This window comes from Micrasema longulum, unplaced genomic scaffold (assembly GCF_059751315.1).
Source record: "Micrasema longulum isolate JH-2025_06_02 unplaced genomic scaffold, ASM5975131v1 h1tg000590l, whole genome shotgun sequence".
In the NCBI taxonomy this organism is placed as follows: Eukaryota; Metazoa; Arthropoda; class Insecta; order Trichoptera; family Brachycentridae; genus Micrasema; species Micrasema longulum.
The window spans coordinates 234,558-251,188 of NW_028277786.1; the positions used below are offsets into that span (position 1 = coordinate 234,558).

The window sequence follows — 16,631 nt, forward strand, 5'->3', positions numbered from 1 at the left end:
ATATTAAAATCCCTAAATTCCACACAAGTCATGGTCAAAATAGCTTTGTCTTTAAAGGTGTCGAAAATTAAAATAATCTCCCCGATGAACTTCAAAACTATTAAAACGAATATATCTATAAATAAATTCAAGGTAAATCTGAAGAAATTTTTTGAACACGTGTAAAAACTGCATTAAATTTTAATTAGTATGAATGTATTATTGTTTTATGATTTTTCTTTATATTTCCTATGTTTTTTTTTCTCATGTACTCGTATTTAAAATTATATAAACTCTTAAAAATAAACAACTACAACAGTGTAAGTCACTCTCCAAGCACAAGAGTTTTTATTTTATAAATGTAATACAATAGAAGAAAAATCCTCTTTTTGAAATATAAACCTTGTATATTGTAAACATGGTAAAAAATAATGCAACTCCCATATAAAAAAAAATATATGAAAAAATCACAAGAGTTAGTCTCTTTTTTGGAGAGTTACAGTGATAAAATTTACTAGATGTGTAAAAGTAGATTTGTATAGAATTTTTAAAAACATTTTATGAAATTTATTTAAAAAAATATATATATGTAAAAAATAAGCAACTCCCAGTAAAAAAAACTTGAGTTGTGCATAAATAATTGAAAATAAGTATTACTTAGATTTCACGTTTTACTTTGAGTTCGTTTTTCAGTTTTACCAATTTTCGTACCATAAAAGCCATAAAATAATTGTTATTTATCAACAAATGTTCCTACTGAAAATTTGGTTTCAATAATCTGCTTATTCGGCTTACATAATCGTATTAACAAATATATGATTTATTGATAATTATGTATTCGGTAATCGTGTACGATATGAAAGATATGGCGAAAATATTTAGATTAAATGTTAATTCGTTTTGTATAAATATAATGAGAATCGACAGGGTCTACAAGAGTGGATTTGACCCGTGCGGTGGAGGATCGATAACTATGAGTTTCAAGTGTTTTTTTATTGTTTGCGCACTCTTTGTGAGGTGATTATTAAACATTTTAATTTTTTTTATATACGTAAACGGGAATATATGGAAATCATCTCTGAAAATAAGATCGCCATACGAGAAAAAAAAACTATTAAAATCACATGGAATCGTCATGTATATTTAAACGTTTTTTTCCTTACCATATTATGTTTTGATTTTGATACATTTTTAAAAATAAATTTATTGCAACAGAATAAGAAAACATTTTAATGAGGGAATATCTGAGTCTAGGTATTTACAGGGCTTATGACCTATAATTAGCTGGTTAAAGCGGTAACTTTACACAATGTGTAGTATTCACTATTCTGCCTTTGTTTAAATATCCACATTTTCTCATCTCTTCCATCTGTTGATTTTTGTGAAGTGAAAGAGCTGAAACCTTTTTCACGTGAGTGTGGTTCATCCGGCTGAACCAATTGAAAGCAATTTTCCAATTTTTGTTACACAGTGTGTAAAGTGGCCACATAATCCAGCCAATGAAAAGTCATAAGCCCTGTAAATGCCTAGACTTTCATATTCACTTCTCAAAATGATTTCCCTCTATGTTCAACAAATTTAAATCTGAATAATTCCCAAGGGAGGAAATCTAGCCTTTTATTTTTTCTTGGTCTTTTCTTAAAAATGGTGATTATACCTATGAACCAGTTTAAGGTTTTGAATAAAGCCCAATATGTACAAAAAAATATCCATATTATCCGCATAAGCCGTATTTAGCAATCGAACTGCCGTACCAATAGGTGGATTCTGACTTGCATTTGTATGGCTTTTGGGTGTGTAAAAAAGTGCATGATATCCCGCTCTAGTATAATTATTGGGAACATACAAACTGATCTCTTTCAGGGATGGGCTAGTAATATTACAAAAAAAAAATAGTATTATGTTTTAGGTATAATATACTTCTATATAATCCCCTTACGAGAAGAAAAATATCTGGCGACCCTCTCGCCTCCAGGATCAACTTTTGGCTTGCTTGCGTAAATTACGGTCCTGAGGGGTGCACCAGATCTAAAAAATCTACCCTCCCAGGACTTTTGTATTATTTGTGACTGCGAGTCTCCTAAGCATGACTTAAAGATATCTGACTACCGCCACTCCAAGACCTAATTTTATTAGGCTTCTATTGTATGCAGTTTTTCATCTATTGATTTTATTTTTACCTTGTTTGTGACCGCGACCCACAGTTCAAAATATAATGTGTACAGAATAAAGTCTAATTTGTCCTTTTTACAGTGCACAAGCCCAAAGCAATGCTACTCATCGCAAGTTCCCTGATGGGTTCCTGTTTGGAGCTGCAACAGCTTCTTATCAAATAGAAGGGGCTTGGAATGTATCAGGTAAACAAGTTCATTGATTATTTATTTAGTTAATTCACATAAAAGCCCGGAGAGTAGTATGGTACATAAAACAAGGAATAAAATATAGCATTTAATACATTCAAATACACATTCCTACATTTAATTAGTAAGAAAACATATTGTAAAAATACATATATATGTTTATATAAAGATGACATAATATACATAAATATTGTAAAACATTTAAATAAATCAATTTATCCAGTAAGACAAACTTTTTTTATCAACTTGACTTTATTTTTTTTTTTTAGATACGCTACTAAAAAATGTAAGTGTTGCTATGAATACGCAGTTGTTGTAAACGGGTGGAAAAAAATAATTATAAACACATTATTGACATGCTTAAAAGTATACAACTATAAAAAAGAACTAAGCAAAACTTATGCACAAAAAAAAAAAAAAAACTAAATTTAAGTATCTATAAGAAATAATTGACAATAGCAAAATAAATTTTTACTTGAGACACAAAACAAACAATAGCAAAAGATAAAACCATTGTTTACAAATATTTTATTTTAATTTATTTTATTTTTTATTATATTCTATTAATTTTTCACGTCCATAAGGCTTTTACATACGTGAAAAGTGGTATAAAACATGAGTTTATAAACAACATAAAATTTTAAAAATACAATATTAAGGAATAAAAGATAGAACAATGTTTAGAAGTAAAAAAGATATAAAAAAAGAAGATGAGTATATAAAAACATAAATTAAAAGAAAAAACAATATAAAGAAATAAATGATAGGAACATTCTTTAGAAATATAGTTGGTATAAAAATAAAAAGAAAAATATGAGTGTAAAAACAACTTAAATTTCCAAAAATACAATATAAAGAAATAAAATATAAAACAGCGTTTAGAAGTATAGTTGGTTAAAAAAATAAAAATAAAAGAAGCTATACAAGATAGATATTAAAAGTAAAAAAATAGATAAACAAATAATATACAAACATATCAAAGAAATACAATTTAAAGCAGCTAGGTACATAATATTACAATACAATGTAAACAGAATGTTAGGTTATATTTGATATGGAACATATACATTGATTTTTAAAATTTACAAGACTCACGTCAAAGACATCGATGTTGTTAGCATATTGGTTCGTGGGTACACGCATCCGCTCTACTAGTGAATTCGCGCTGTAATTGGTCGATGATGGACCGCAGTAGAACAGAGTGCATTACGTATGTATGCGTATTCCAGTCTTTGGTAAAAAAAGGGTTAAAGTAAAGACTTGGTGTTAGAGTAAAGATTACATAATATACATAAATATTGTTAAACATTTACATAAAACACATATAAAATAGATAAGAAAAAATTAAACATTTTACAAATTATGTCTAAAAAACTACACAATAAACATTGATACGGTACACAGGTTAAAACAAGTGTGAAGGATTAGAAATATGTTTTTGAAAAAAAAAAAAGAATAGGTATTTCAACAGAGTAGTATAAGAGTAGAGTGAATGATAACACTTTAAAATATATCATGAAACCTTGCTGGCAGAAACTTATTACATTACATTATATGAATATCCTATTGCTCTTTGCGACGAGTAACAAATCTGTGATCTTACAGGCAAAGGAGAAAACATCTGGGATCATCTTACTCACTATAACTCGGAACTCGTATGGGATGCCAGTTCAGGGGATATCGCGTGCGACTCCTACAATCAATATCCCAGGGATATTGAGATGCTGAAGGAACTCGGAGTAGACTACTACCGTTTATCTATCTCCTGGTCTAGAATTCTTCCTTCAGGATTCAGTAACAAGATCAGCGCAGAAGGAGTCGAATATTACAACAAAGTGATCAACATGCTCATTGCCAATGGTCTGAAGCCATTCGTGACTTTGTACCACTGGGACCTGCCGCAAGTTTTTCAAGATATCGGAGGATGGCCGAATCCTTTGATTGAACATTATTACGTAGACTTTGCCAGAGTCGCATTCGAAGCTTTCGGAGATAGAGTTCAAGATTGGCTGACCTTCAATGAACCGTTTGAAATTTGCCAATCGGGCTATGGATTAGACGCCAAGGCACCTGCATTAAACTTCCAAGGAGTTGCCAATTACCTTTGTGGACACACTCTGATTAAGGCTCATGCAAGAGTTTTCCACATGTACGACGAAGAATTTAGACCTACACAAAAAGGTAAGTTTAACTTTAATAACTTTATCAAATAAACATAATGTTCAGTATCGTCATAGATTTTTTTTTCAGGACGCGTTGGTCTAACTTTGAATGCTGGCTGGAAAGAACCCGATGATCCTACATCTGAAAACGATCTTTTAGCTTCCGAAATTGGAATGCAATTCTCAGTAAGTTCACAACCCGTCACAATACATAGATCTTACATAGGTCACAGTAACGTAAGAAGCTTATATGGCACTGACCCCCGTCCTATAAAGTTCACAATTGATATAATATAAAATCTAAAACATTGGTAGTTGGACATCCTTCCAAAAATTATATTTAGTTATTTAATTTGTTTGGATTTAGCGGTTGTAATTTTGAAATTTTCTTATGTAATAAAAACGTAACGCACCCTAATAAAAACGTGTTTTTCTTCAGCTGGGGTGGTTCGCTCACCCAATTTTCACAAAGGCCGGAGATTACCCAGCAATCATGAAAGAGAGAATCGCCCAGCGCAGCAAAGAACAAGGTTACAGCTCTTCTCGTCTTCCTTCTTTTACTCCTGAGGAAGTAGCTTACATTAGTGGAACTTATGACTTCATTGGATTGAATCATTACACCTCTTCTATGGCTCAACATAGCGATGGTTCTGATGTTTTCCCGATTCCATCATACTCGGATGACGCCGGAATTCATGAATTCCAAAAACCAGATTGGCCAGCCTCTCCAATTGCCCAATGGTTTAAGGTAAATTGAATGAAATATAAATAAATAATTTCACAAAAAAACGTCATATTTAATAAAAAGGTTTTGTGGGAGTTCATGATATTTCAATTATATTTGTTACAGGTGGTTCCCTGGGGCTTCAGAAAACTGCTGGTCTGGATGAAGGAGAACTACAACAACCCTGAAATCATCATCTGCGAAAATGGCTACACTGATTTGGGAGGAAAGGAAGATCATGACAGAGTAAACTACTATCATCAGTATATGAATGCCATGTTGGACGCCATGGATCAAGGTGCCAATGTGACAGCATACACTGCCTGGAGTTTGTTAGACAACTTTGAATGGCTGTCTGGATATGTGTAAGTCTTAATGCATTTGATAGATCATTTCCCTATCCTCACCAAATTATGCATATTTCGATCATAATACACGGGGGCAAGGTAAAAACTGTTGCGTTTTGGACCCAGTCCAAGGACTATGCAATATTACACTGCAAAATATCCTTAGAAAATGATACATCAAGTCGATATTGCCAAAAATCGAACTCAGGACCACCCGATCTATCACCAGATTTTTGTTTTTACACCAGAGAATGAGTACGAAATAGATAAATAATTTGTGTTTATTTGTATTACAGTGAGAAATTTGGACTGTATGATGTGGATTTCAACGACCCCAAGAGAACAAGAACTCCAAAACTCTCTGCAAAGTTTTACCATGACATCGTTACATCCAAATATATTCCGAAAGTTTAAATTATAATTCAGTCTTATATAAATATGCTTTATATTTAAAACCCTACAAGACAAGTGGATACCCTTGTTTATTTGTTTTAAAATAAACTATCTATTTTATAAAATCGATTTTTTTATTTTGAAAAAATAACCCTCTTATGTAACTTTATGAAGCATTCAAAAGCTCTTTTGGGGATGAGCATGAAAACTTTTGACTAAACTCTTTCAAAATTGAGGCTTTTTTGTCGATGATTGTTGAGAACATAGTATGATAGTCTAATAATTGTATTGTTATTTCATTAGACGGTTTCAGTGATCACCCTTCTGTCAACGTTTTAACATCCATATTTTTTAATTTCTTTGATTTGTTCATTTTTGTGAAACAAAAGAGATAATACGTTTATTGATGTGTAAGTCTATAAAATTATTGCACCTACTATACTAATTTCTTAGAATATTGATGTTATCCTTAATAAGTCCCCGAGGGGTTAAATCCAGTCTTTGCTTACGAAAAATTGAACAAACTCAACATATTGTTGAATTAACCAACTGGTCCAAGGAAAATAATAAAAAATAAAAACTATTATCAGGCGTTGCCTAGTCTCGTATGTAGGTGAAATTTCAGTGAATCTCAACGGGGTCAATAAAGGTTTCAAAATTAAAAGCTTCTAAAACTTGCTGAATCAACAGCGTCTTAGAATTATTAATTTTATCAACATTTTTTTTTGGACTGGACTTTATCCTTAGGCCAGCGATCGGCAATAGGCGGCCCGCAAAGTGCTCGCAGGGCTAAAATGGGGAGTTTCGAATAGACCACAGTATTATCTACATCAGCCAGGCCGTTAATCAAGAATTTCACTTTGTTTTTTCGCAAATCGAAATGGTTAGGGTAACGAGTGTTTTTGTGTTGTAGTTGGCATTTTTTTTTTTAAATGCCATTTTAAATTGTGTTCTTTCATCAGAGCAATTTTTCAATTGCTTATAAATTATTTATTTATTTCACACTTTATAAACATATGAGGGCGGGCATATTGCCTTGATGTGATTTCTTCCTACCTACCCGAACCGTTTAGTTTGAGAAAATAAATAGAATAAGGACATATTCTAGGGAAATTAATTACGATTCTTATAAAATAGAACATAAGTTACATTTTTTTATAGAAACAGAAATAAAATAAAAATCTACACTTTACTATGAAGAGAGGAGGGGGGGGGGGGAGTGTGAGAAAGGAAGAAGGAGGAGAAAGAAAAAAACTCAAGTATTTATATACTGACTTCCAATCTTTTATATTAGGCACATAGGTTGCGTTCGGCTAGCACACGCACGTGTGACGTCAACGGTCGCCAAGTCCCTAAAAAGAATTGTCATATTTATACAGCCCACCACTAAAACTAATTGCTAACCGCTACCCTAGGCAGTATTAAGATAGATTATTTTTCAATATAAATGAAAAAGCTTTTTTAGTTAGACCTATTTAGGCTGACTTACTGGTCACCTTGTGCAATCTTTATCATTCTGCCTATGTTTGAACATCTGAAACCTTTTTAGTGAGTGAGATTCATCTGGGTTAATTATTTCACCGCGATGTATGAAAATACCTTATTTTTGCCACACATCTTCCTACACCAGATGATTTATTTAACAATATTTTTAGCAGTCGAAATGTAGACAGACTGGATTCCTCCCTTTCAGAATCTATCAACCACGAAGAAACAGAGCATTTTTGAGAAAGAAATGTATGACTTATTTGCTTTGCTGTAACTTTTTTTGTGTTGCCTACGGGGACGATAACCTGCCGATATCATACACACACAACTTGCATCTAACTTGGTACGGGTTTACCTACATAGATAGATGCAAGAAAAACAAATATGCGAAAATATAAATATAGTACTTTGTATTATATTAAGATTAAAGGAGTCACCCGGAAATCAATTCCCACTGTTAGCTGACCTACTATTGTATTAAGTACAAGCAGAAAAAAATCTCACATTTTTGGATGTAAACAATTAATTAAAAAAAACCTTCAATTGACTACTTATAAACTACTTATAAGAGCGGATATAAAATCGCTAAAAATACGGAATTAGTACACGACCTCCAATTTTCCCCTAGAAGTAAAGTAAAGCTCAGTCAGATAATACAGGCAATCTGCTACAAAATGGAGTTCAATTACTCAGTTCATGCAGTTCATACAGTGAGTTCCTTCATCAGTCCAGTTTAGTGCCCAGTGACTTAAAGTAAAAACGTTTACGCAGTTACTCTCTCAGTTTTATTTATTCATAAAGTAATAAATACACTTCAACAATTCTGTCAACTTCCAACTGGGTAGGAGCTCCCATGCATCCCTCATGTATTAAATCCAACAGGATAATAAATAAAATAAAAAATAATTTATTCATTGTATTATAATATTGTGTGCAATGTGAATGTAATTTGTTTAATTGCCCAATAAAGATTAAAATTGTTTATTTATTTCGTCGACTGATTTAAATGATCATTTTACGCATTATGTATCTAATTTATTGAGCGTAATTAAAAGATATTAATATTTTTTAAATTCTTCCATCGATAATGAATCCATTGACTGAATCATGGCCTGACGATCAAAAGTGTTTTAAGGCGGGATTCAAGGAAATATTAATGTTTTTCAAAATAATTTTTAATTTGTACTAAGTACTTAATTCTACTATAAAGAGAAGAAATAACACATAATGACTTTATTAACATTTTGAGTTCAAATCTATGCAGGTAAATACGAGAGCTTGAAATACGATCTCTGAAGACAAATTCAATGTGTAGGAAATCGATGTATGACAAGATCAGACAAAAAATGCAAATTTAAAATTTGGTCATGTGGAACAAATGAATGACGGAAAAATAGTGAAACAGACATAAATGGAAATGATGGTAACGTAGGATGAAGGTGGCCTTAGGTATGGTCATGTCAAAAGCAGACACTGTCGGAGGGCATGTTTGACAAAATGGATGAATCTTGGAATGTATGTCGGGATAGACTCGTGTGGCATCCCATCCGCTTTGCCTACCACTATAGCTATGGGGTTATCTTAAAACAGGAAGAGGAATATCTGGGAATATTTTTTCAAATTAATTTGATTTATTTCAATAAAGCTTTTTCTTAGAGATATTATTTTTTCTAATCCTTATTCAGGATTTTTTCTCGGAGTATCTCGATCTTTCAATCTAAGACCTCGAAGATCTGGACTGTTAACTTAAAGACAAACGCTCTCATATTCTAAGATTCAGCAACCTTTAAAACTAAAATTTGGATGTGTATCATCAATCATCATCATCATAAACTCGACAGCCTTGGGCGGGTTTTGGCTTAATCTATAAGTCTACTCCATTCTAGTCTGTCCACTGCCTTTGTCTTGCAATTTGTTATTTGTAGTGTGGCTGTATCAGCGCTGACAAAATTCACCCATTTCTAGTCTTCTACGTCCATTTACATCCTTGCGGACGCTTACATCTCATTGGCGCAGAAAATTTGAGGCGTTTTGGCTTTTTATAGTGCCGTTGACGTCCATACTGATTACGTGACCAGACCATCTTAAGCGCTCCACTATGACGGAACTGATCAAATCAGGTTCTCTATAGATAGCATATCATATAACTCCATATTGTTGGACATGGGGGTGCTTCATGACATACTCAGTGGACGCCTTGATAGTCCGGCTCTTTTGTCGGAGTTATCATTAAATGTCCCCGGCTACCGCACCCGTCACACGTCGAGCTCTCTATTTCATGTGCCAGCAGTGCGTACGAACTATGCCCAGAACTCTCCACTTATACGTTTTGCTAGTGAATATAATTTGAACTTTCCCCTTATTGATCCATTTGATTGTAAAAAAATAACATAAAATGCGCGTCTTAAAACATACTTTTTTGTCTTATACTTAGTTTCAATAATAAAGTTTTATTTTATTTTATTAAATTTTATCTCTAATTCTTAATATTTTATATATATTTATATTTTCGATACCTGACACCCTCTTTCCAATATAACACCCACACACCCACACACCCACCCTCTCACTCACTTACACTCACACAAACACACTAGTATGTATTGTACGTGTATTTAATGTATTTCTGTGGATATCTGTCATTGGTTTTATTCTCTGTATATGTTATTTGTTATATTTTTATTACATGTATTACTGTTGATATCCCCAATAAATAAAATAAAAATAAAAATGAAATATTTAATCGACGAAGACAACCGTTGTGATCTCTCACAGGGCCATAAACCGCTCTGAGGATCTTTCTCTTAAATGCTGCAATGGATCTTTCAATTTTTGTGATTCTCCTTAGCAGTGGTAAATAGGTACCTTAAACTATAATTAATCCTGAACTGTGCGAAAAATGGCCTAAGTAGCAAAAAATTTAACTCATGGACGAAAGTTTCTCTTTCAAATGTCCGCAAAAACTGTTTCTTAATTAGAAGTCAACAAAAAATAAGAAGTGTGAACTTGATACAAATACACGGAAATGAATGATTTTATCGAAAAACAAATTGATAAGATCAGCTTAAAAAATATCTGCCTTAATTTGAAAAATGATAATTTATCACTATGTAAAATATATCGGTGAATAATCTGTAAACACGTAGGATATAAAAGATAGCTGACTTGAACATTTTGATTAGATCAGTATAATTTGTATAAATAAACGAAGAATTAGGAAGACTGGCAAGTGTTGAATCGTCCGGTGGAGGATCACCATGAATTTCAAGTGTTTGTTCATTGTCTGTGCACTCATAGCGAGGTAAATATTTAAAGTTTTTTTTGTGCTAAACCACATCATCTTTGTGTGTAGCCGTTTTTATAAAGCGTCATAATCTACTGAAAACATTTTTATTAATAGTACCCTTTTTCATATATCTGTAGATTGGTATAGTATACCTGCATTTCAAACTCACTACGATACTGAAATAGATTATTTTAATTTTTAACTTTACGTTTTACACCAAATTAATGTGCTTGATACTGGCTCTCATATCTGTGTTAATTAATTCTAAAATGTGAAGGATACATATCTGTATGTAGAAAGTAAACTACGGTAACTCTAAATATGATGAAATTGAGTTATTTATATGTCGAAACCAATTTTTTTTCCCTCTATTACGAGGTAAATGGCATTAACTCGTAATTTGTTTAAAAACAAAGATAGCTTTAACAAATTACAACAGAGATGGAGAATAATTTGTTAATGTTTATGACTCCCGAGTGGGTGAAATATAGTCTTTTGTCTAAAACATTTGGACAAACTCAAATATTGTAATGATGGCTTTGTTTTTTCGTTGTAATTCTACACCACATTAGAGGCATAGGACGGTAAGAAAACATACAGTACTATGTAAGATAAGAAAAAAAAAACATAATTAATTTGTTGAGAAAAAAAATAGTATCCCTTATATACACCTACTTTCTTCTTTTTTTACACAAATAATACTTTACTATTGGTGGGTAAAAAAAATATGTTTTTTTACTTAACTTGTAAGGTTGAGTCAATGATTAATTATTGAGTTGAATTAAGTATAAAAAAGATTATCTTAATTATTTAACTTAATCCAACCTAACCTAACTTCACGAAACAAAATAAAACCATCATTATTAATCTATTAAAAGAGGCTAAACGAAGCTTTACTCATTCGTTAAACGTTCATTCAACGAGCGGCCTGGCCATTCAGTTGAATGCCGGCATTTAATTTCAATTGAACAAAAAAAGCCTAGTCGCTCAGTTTAGTGGCTGATTTAATTATTTGGCGGCGACACACCCATATAAAATTTCATTATTAAAAAAAAACATTTATCTTTACAATGAACTTCCATCAAGAATTTTCAATTACAAACTTAAATGTTTTAAATAAAAACATATGCTATTAATTAAAAATGTATGTCATGATCATGGAAATCAGTAATAAACAAGTGAATCAGAACCAGCTCAATAAGGAGCCACCAGTAACAACACGGTTTGCGTATAAGACATAATGATAATATTCATTATTATTTAAAAAAATAAATAAACGTGTTTTTACAGTGTACATGCCCAAAACAACGCAACACATCGCAAATTCCCCGATGGTTTTCTGTTTGGAGCTGCCACAGCTTCCTACCAAGTAGAGGGAGCGTGGAATGTATCGGGTAAGCAAACGACACCTTTAAAACTACTTGACTTATTTAGTCAATTGATTAGTATAGTTTTTGTACATTAAATACGCAAATAATTCAACTTTCTATAATCTTCCAGGTAAAGGAGAAAACATCTGGGATCATCTTACTCACCATAACTCGGAACTCGTATGGGATGCCAGTTCAGGAGATATCGCGTGCGACTCCTACAATCAATATCCCAGGGATATTGAGATGCTGAAGGAACTCGGAGTAGACTACTACCGTTTATCTATCTCCTGGTCTAGAATTCTTCCTTCAGGATTCAGTAACAAGATCAGCGCAGAGGGAGTCGAATATTACAACAAAGTGATCAACATGCTCATAGCTAATAATCTGACGCCATTTGTGACTCTGTACCACTGGGACCTGCCACAAGTTTTACAAGATATCGGAGGATGGCCCAATCCTATGATCGAAAAGTACTTCGCAGACTTTGCAAGAGTTGCGTTCGAAGCATTCGGAGATAGAGTGAAAGATTGGTTGACCTTCAATGAACCGTTTGAAATTTGCCAATCAGGGTATGGGTGGAATGCTAAGGCACCAGCGCTGAACTTCCAAGGTGTAGCCAATTATTTGTGCGGACACACGCTTCTCAAGGCTCACGCGAGAGTTTACCACATGTATGATGAAGAGTTTAGGCCCACACAAAAAGGTATACTTGCGAATGTTTAGAAAAATCGTAAATAATGTATTACCAATGAACTTTGAAACTAATGAACATTTTTATTTAGGACGAGTTGGTCTTACTTTGAACGCCGGATGGAAAGAACCAGAAAATCCTGAATCAGCTAATGATCTATTAGCTTCTGATATGGCTATGCAGTTCCATGTAAGTACCAAAGTAAAATATAATTAACACAGTGGGGAACAAAAAATAAAAGGAAAAAAAGTGTATTCTGTTTAGATGACCTTTAATTTAAGGTGGCGAACCACATAAAAACAATACTTTTTTCTTCTATTTCAGTTGGGATGGTTTGCTCATCCGATTTTCACCACAGCCGGAGACTACCCAGCTATTATGAAAGAAAGAGTTGCAAATCGTAGCAGAGAACAAGGTTACAGTTCTTCGCGTCTTCCTTCCTTCACTTCCGAAGAAGTGGCATACATCAGAGGAACTTACGACTTCTTCGGATTAAATCACTATACCTCAAATATGGCTAAACTCCGGGTCGACAACTCTGGATTGCCAATTCCATCATATTGGGACGACGAAGGAGTTGATGAATACCAAAAACCCGAATGGCCCCCGTCTCCAATTGCCGAATGGTTCAAGGTATTTTTGCAGGACAATTTACTTAATACAAATAAATGTTGGTATCCTAGAGACCAAAAAGCAAAAAAATCTTAAGACAATGTTTTGTTGTGTCTTGGGATTTTTTACTAAGGAATCGGTTTTTGGCAGAATTTATGTTTGATTCAGAAAACGCTTAAGAAGATCGACGGTGCCAGATTTTTTTTATGAACAGGCATAAAATACATTGCCTGTCACTCTCGCGCAGAATTATACAACTGCACGCTCGACTAATTGTGCCTAGTAAAAATCGACAAAATAAACGTTTCGCTTTCCCGTTTTCCGCACCCTAAAACTGGACGGATTTGCTTTTTTTTTTAGAAAGAGTATTAGAATTAAACTTTCTGTGTCGGTACCTTTTCCGTTTTTCAAAATTATTTATCATATTTGTATACCGCTCGTCGGAAGTCGGCAGATAAGACTGGGCACTTTATGAGTTTTTAGATGGTCCTAGCTTCCATAAGAAACGAAGTGCCATAATCCAGGAGAAAATACATGAATGTGTGAAGAAAATGTGTGAAGAAAAGTCAGACCGCGTTTCCTTTCAAGTCAATTAAATCCCTTTTCCTCTAAACATGTTTATATGTTGTTATTCAATTATTCGACTTAGAAATATATGTTTGAATGGGAAAGAGGAGATGCGGAAGGACGTTGTTAAAAATACATCACAACACCCAGACCAATTAAAAAAAATCTTTCTTGGAACTGGTGAGAATAAAACCCGCGACACTAGTATCACAGTTGATTGCGCCACGGTGCGTGTCCGATAGATGCATTTAAGGTGATTCTAAACCTAAAAGACTTAAATTATATTGTTTTGGTATTTGTTACAATCAATTTAGTTTTAAATTTCCGCAAACCAAATTTTGAAAAATTTCCATTGAAAATAAACGTAAAAATGGCATTTTTCAATAAAACATGATAAAAGCGCCATCTATGAACAATTAGATTCATAGTTTCGTTTAGAATCACCTTAAAGGTTAAATTTGTAGCAGTTAGTTATATTTTTAGTCTTACCCGTATGTTTTTCTGTTACGAGATCTTAAAGATTTAAATCATTATTGTGTTGTTTTTGTTACAGGTGGTTCCATGGGGTTTTAGAAAATTGCTGGTCTTCATGAAAGAGAATTACAACAATCCCGAAATCATCATCTGCGAAAATGGTTACACCGACCTGGGAGGCAAGGAGGACCACGACAGAGTGAACTACTACCACCAATATCTGAACGCTATGCTGGATGCGATGGACCAAGGCGCCAATGTGACAGCGTACACAGCCTGGAGTTTGTTGGATAATTTCGAGTGGCTATCTGGATATGTGTAAGTAAACAAATATTGATCATGAATGAATAAATGTATAAAAATTATTACTTAGAGTGACGCTTCGATGTCCCCCCACTTTTCCATCTGAGACATTGTTTTAATTTATGAAGATACTGGATGTTAGACATTTAAAAAAAAGAGTTTTTGACGAATTTCTGGTCTTGCGATTACAAAAGGAGATTCCAACAGAATGCTCGTACAAAAGTCGTGTAAAAATTTTTTTTTTAAAACTTATTAGTAGCATAAGGAATATTTTTTAATTCGTAATTTTGAATTCCCGTAAAAACAATAATTGCATTGGCCACGCCCCTAATACGTCGCGAATCATGTTTATTTTGAACTTGGTTGATTTTGTTTAAATTTTTATAGAACATCGTCACGAATGACGTTACAATTTATGCCAAACATGTCGCGTTTTTCTAGGAACATATTCAAAAAAAAAAAAATTATGTTATGTATGTAAACATTTCTTCACATACTACGATTACCGATAAAAATATATGAAATCGATTAAGAATAATGAATTGTATTTTCAAAATCAATATGGAATTTGTAGAGAAATGTTTTCATGCATAAAAGAAAGTCAATAAAATTACGTTCGTAGAAAAATGCGACGTGTTTGTTGGCCTTGGTTGTTGTGACAACAAGATTTGTGATAGTGTTCTAAGCAGATTTCAATGACCAGGAACAAATAAACATGAATCGTGACGTATTAGGGACGTGGCCAATGGAATGACCGTTTTTGCAGGAATTCAAAATTACAAATTTAAAAGTAGTTTTTATGCTATTTATAATTAGTAACCTTTTTTTCTGAACACTATTTAATATACCTTTATTACTTGAAAAAGGAAAACAAAAGTGATACTTTACTATTCCAAATTGATTATAAATTTTTCTTAATCCATTTCATGTCTTTTTATCGGTATTCGTAGTATGTGATATTTTCGCATTGTACTAATTTCTTTACTTGTAGACTTTCCTTGCTATTACGTTAATATCTGTGTACACTAATTGACTGTCATTGTTCTTACTTTGTTCGCACAAGTAAAATATTTCAATACATAATTGTATTATTTATATGCTTTTAGTGAGAAGTTTGGACTGTATGATGTGGACTTCAACGACCCCAGAAGGCCAAGAACACCAAAACTCTCCGCAAAGTTCTACCATGACGTTGTTACATCCAAGTACATTCCGAGAGTTTAAATTTTGATTAAAAGTCTAATTCTTTGTTTATTTGTTTTAAAATAAACTGTTTATATAAAAATGGCGTTTTTGTCTTTTAAGTATTTTTTTTTGGAAAAACTAAAAATATTGTAATTTTACCAACTGGTCCAAGATAAAGCTTAAAAAATGGAAGATTGTTTTCAGGCGTTGCCTAGTATGTTAAATAATTCGATCAGATGAATCTCTTCACAACAATAAGGGTTTCAGCTCTTTTACCTCGCTAAAATCAACAGATGGGAGAATGAAAGAAACATGGACAAAATGATAAATGTTACAGTGTGTAAAGTGGCCACTTAAACCAGCCAATGACAGGTCATAAGCCAAGTAAATGCTTAGAATTCCATATTCTTTCTCTAAAACGTTGTTCATTCCTGCTGACATTTGTAAATCTTTAAGACTCCCGAGGGGGTGAAATCCCGTACTTTGTCTACAAACGTTAGAAGAAATTAAACATATTGTAATAAAACCAACTGGTCCTAAAAAAAGTTTAAAAAATGGAAAATTGTTTTCAGGCGTTGTCTAGTATGTGAAATAATTCGATCAGATGAATCTCTTCTCAACAATAAGGGTTTCAGTTCGTTTTCTTCTCTAAAATCAACAGATGAAGGAATTGTAGAAATTTGGACG

General features: G+C 32.9%; 2 protein-coding genes across 2 annotated transcripts; both read left to right on the forward strand.

Annotated features, from left to right (window-relative positions):
• Positions 1-892: 892 nt before the first annotated feature.
• LOC148280356 (myrosinase 1-like) lies at positions 893-5,986 on the forward strand. Its single transcript, XM_088228525.1, has 7 exons — positions 893-963; positions 2,233-2,336; positions 3,945-4,520; positions 4,590-4,687; positions 4,941-5,249; positions 5,352-5,590; positions 5,869-5,986. The coding sequence occupies exons 1-7, from the start codon at positions 893-895 to the stop codon at positions 5,984-5,986; spliced, it is 1,515 nt and encodes a 504-aa protein (XP_088084651.1).
• Positions 5,987-10,663: 4,677 nt separating this feature from the next.
• Positions 10,664-16,044, forward strand: LOC148280357 (myrosinase 1-like). The gene is made up of 7 exons (XM_088228517.1): positions 10,664-10,754; positions 12,030-12,133; positions 12,240-12,815; positions 12,895-12,992; positions 13,128-13,436; positions 14,536-14,774; positions 15,866-16,044. The coding sequence occupies exons 1-7, from the start codon at positions 10,711-10,713 to the stop codon at positions 15,981-15,983; spliced, it is 1,488 nt and encodes a 495-aa protein (XP_088084643.1). The 5' UTR covers positions 10,664-10,710; the 3' UTR covers positions 15,984-16,044.
• The last annotated feature ends 587 nt before the right edge of the window (positions 16,045-16,631 follow it).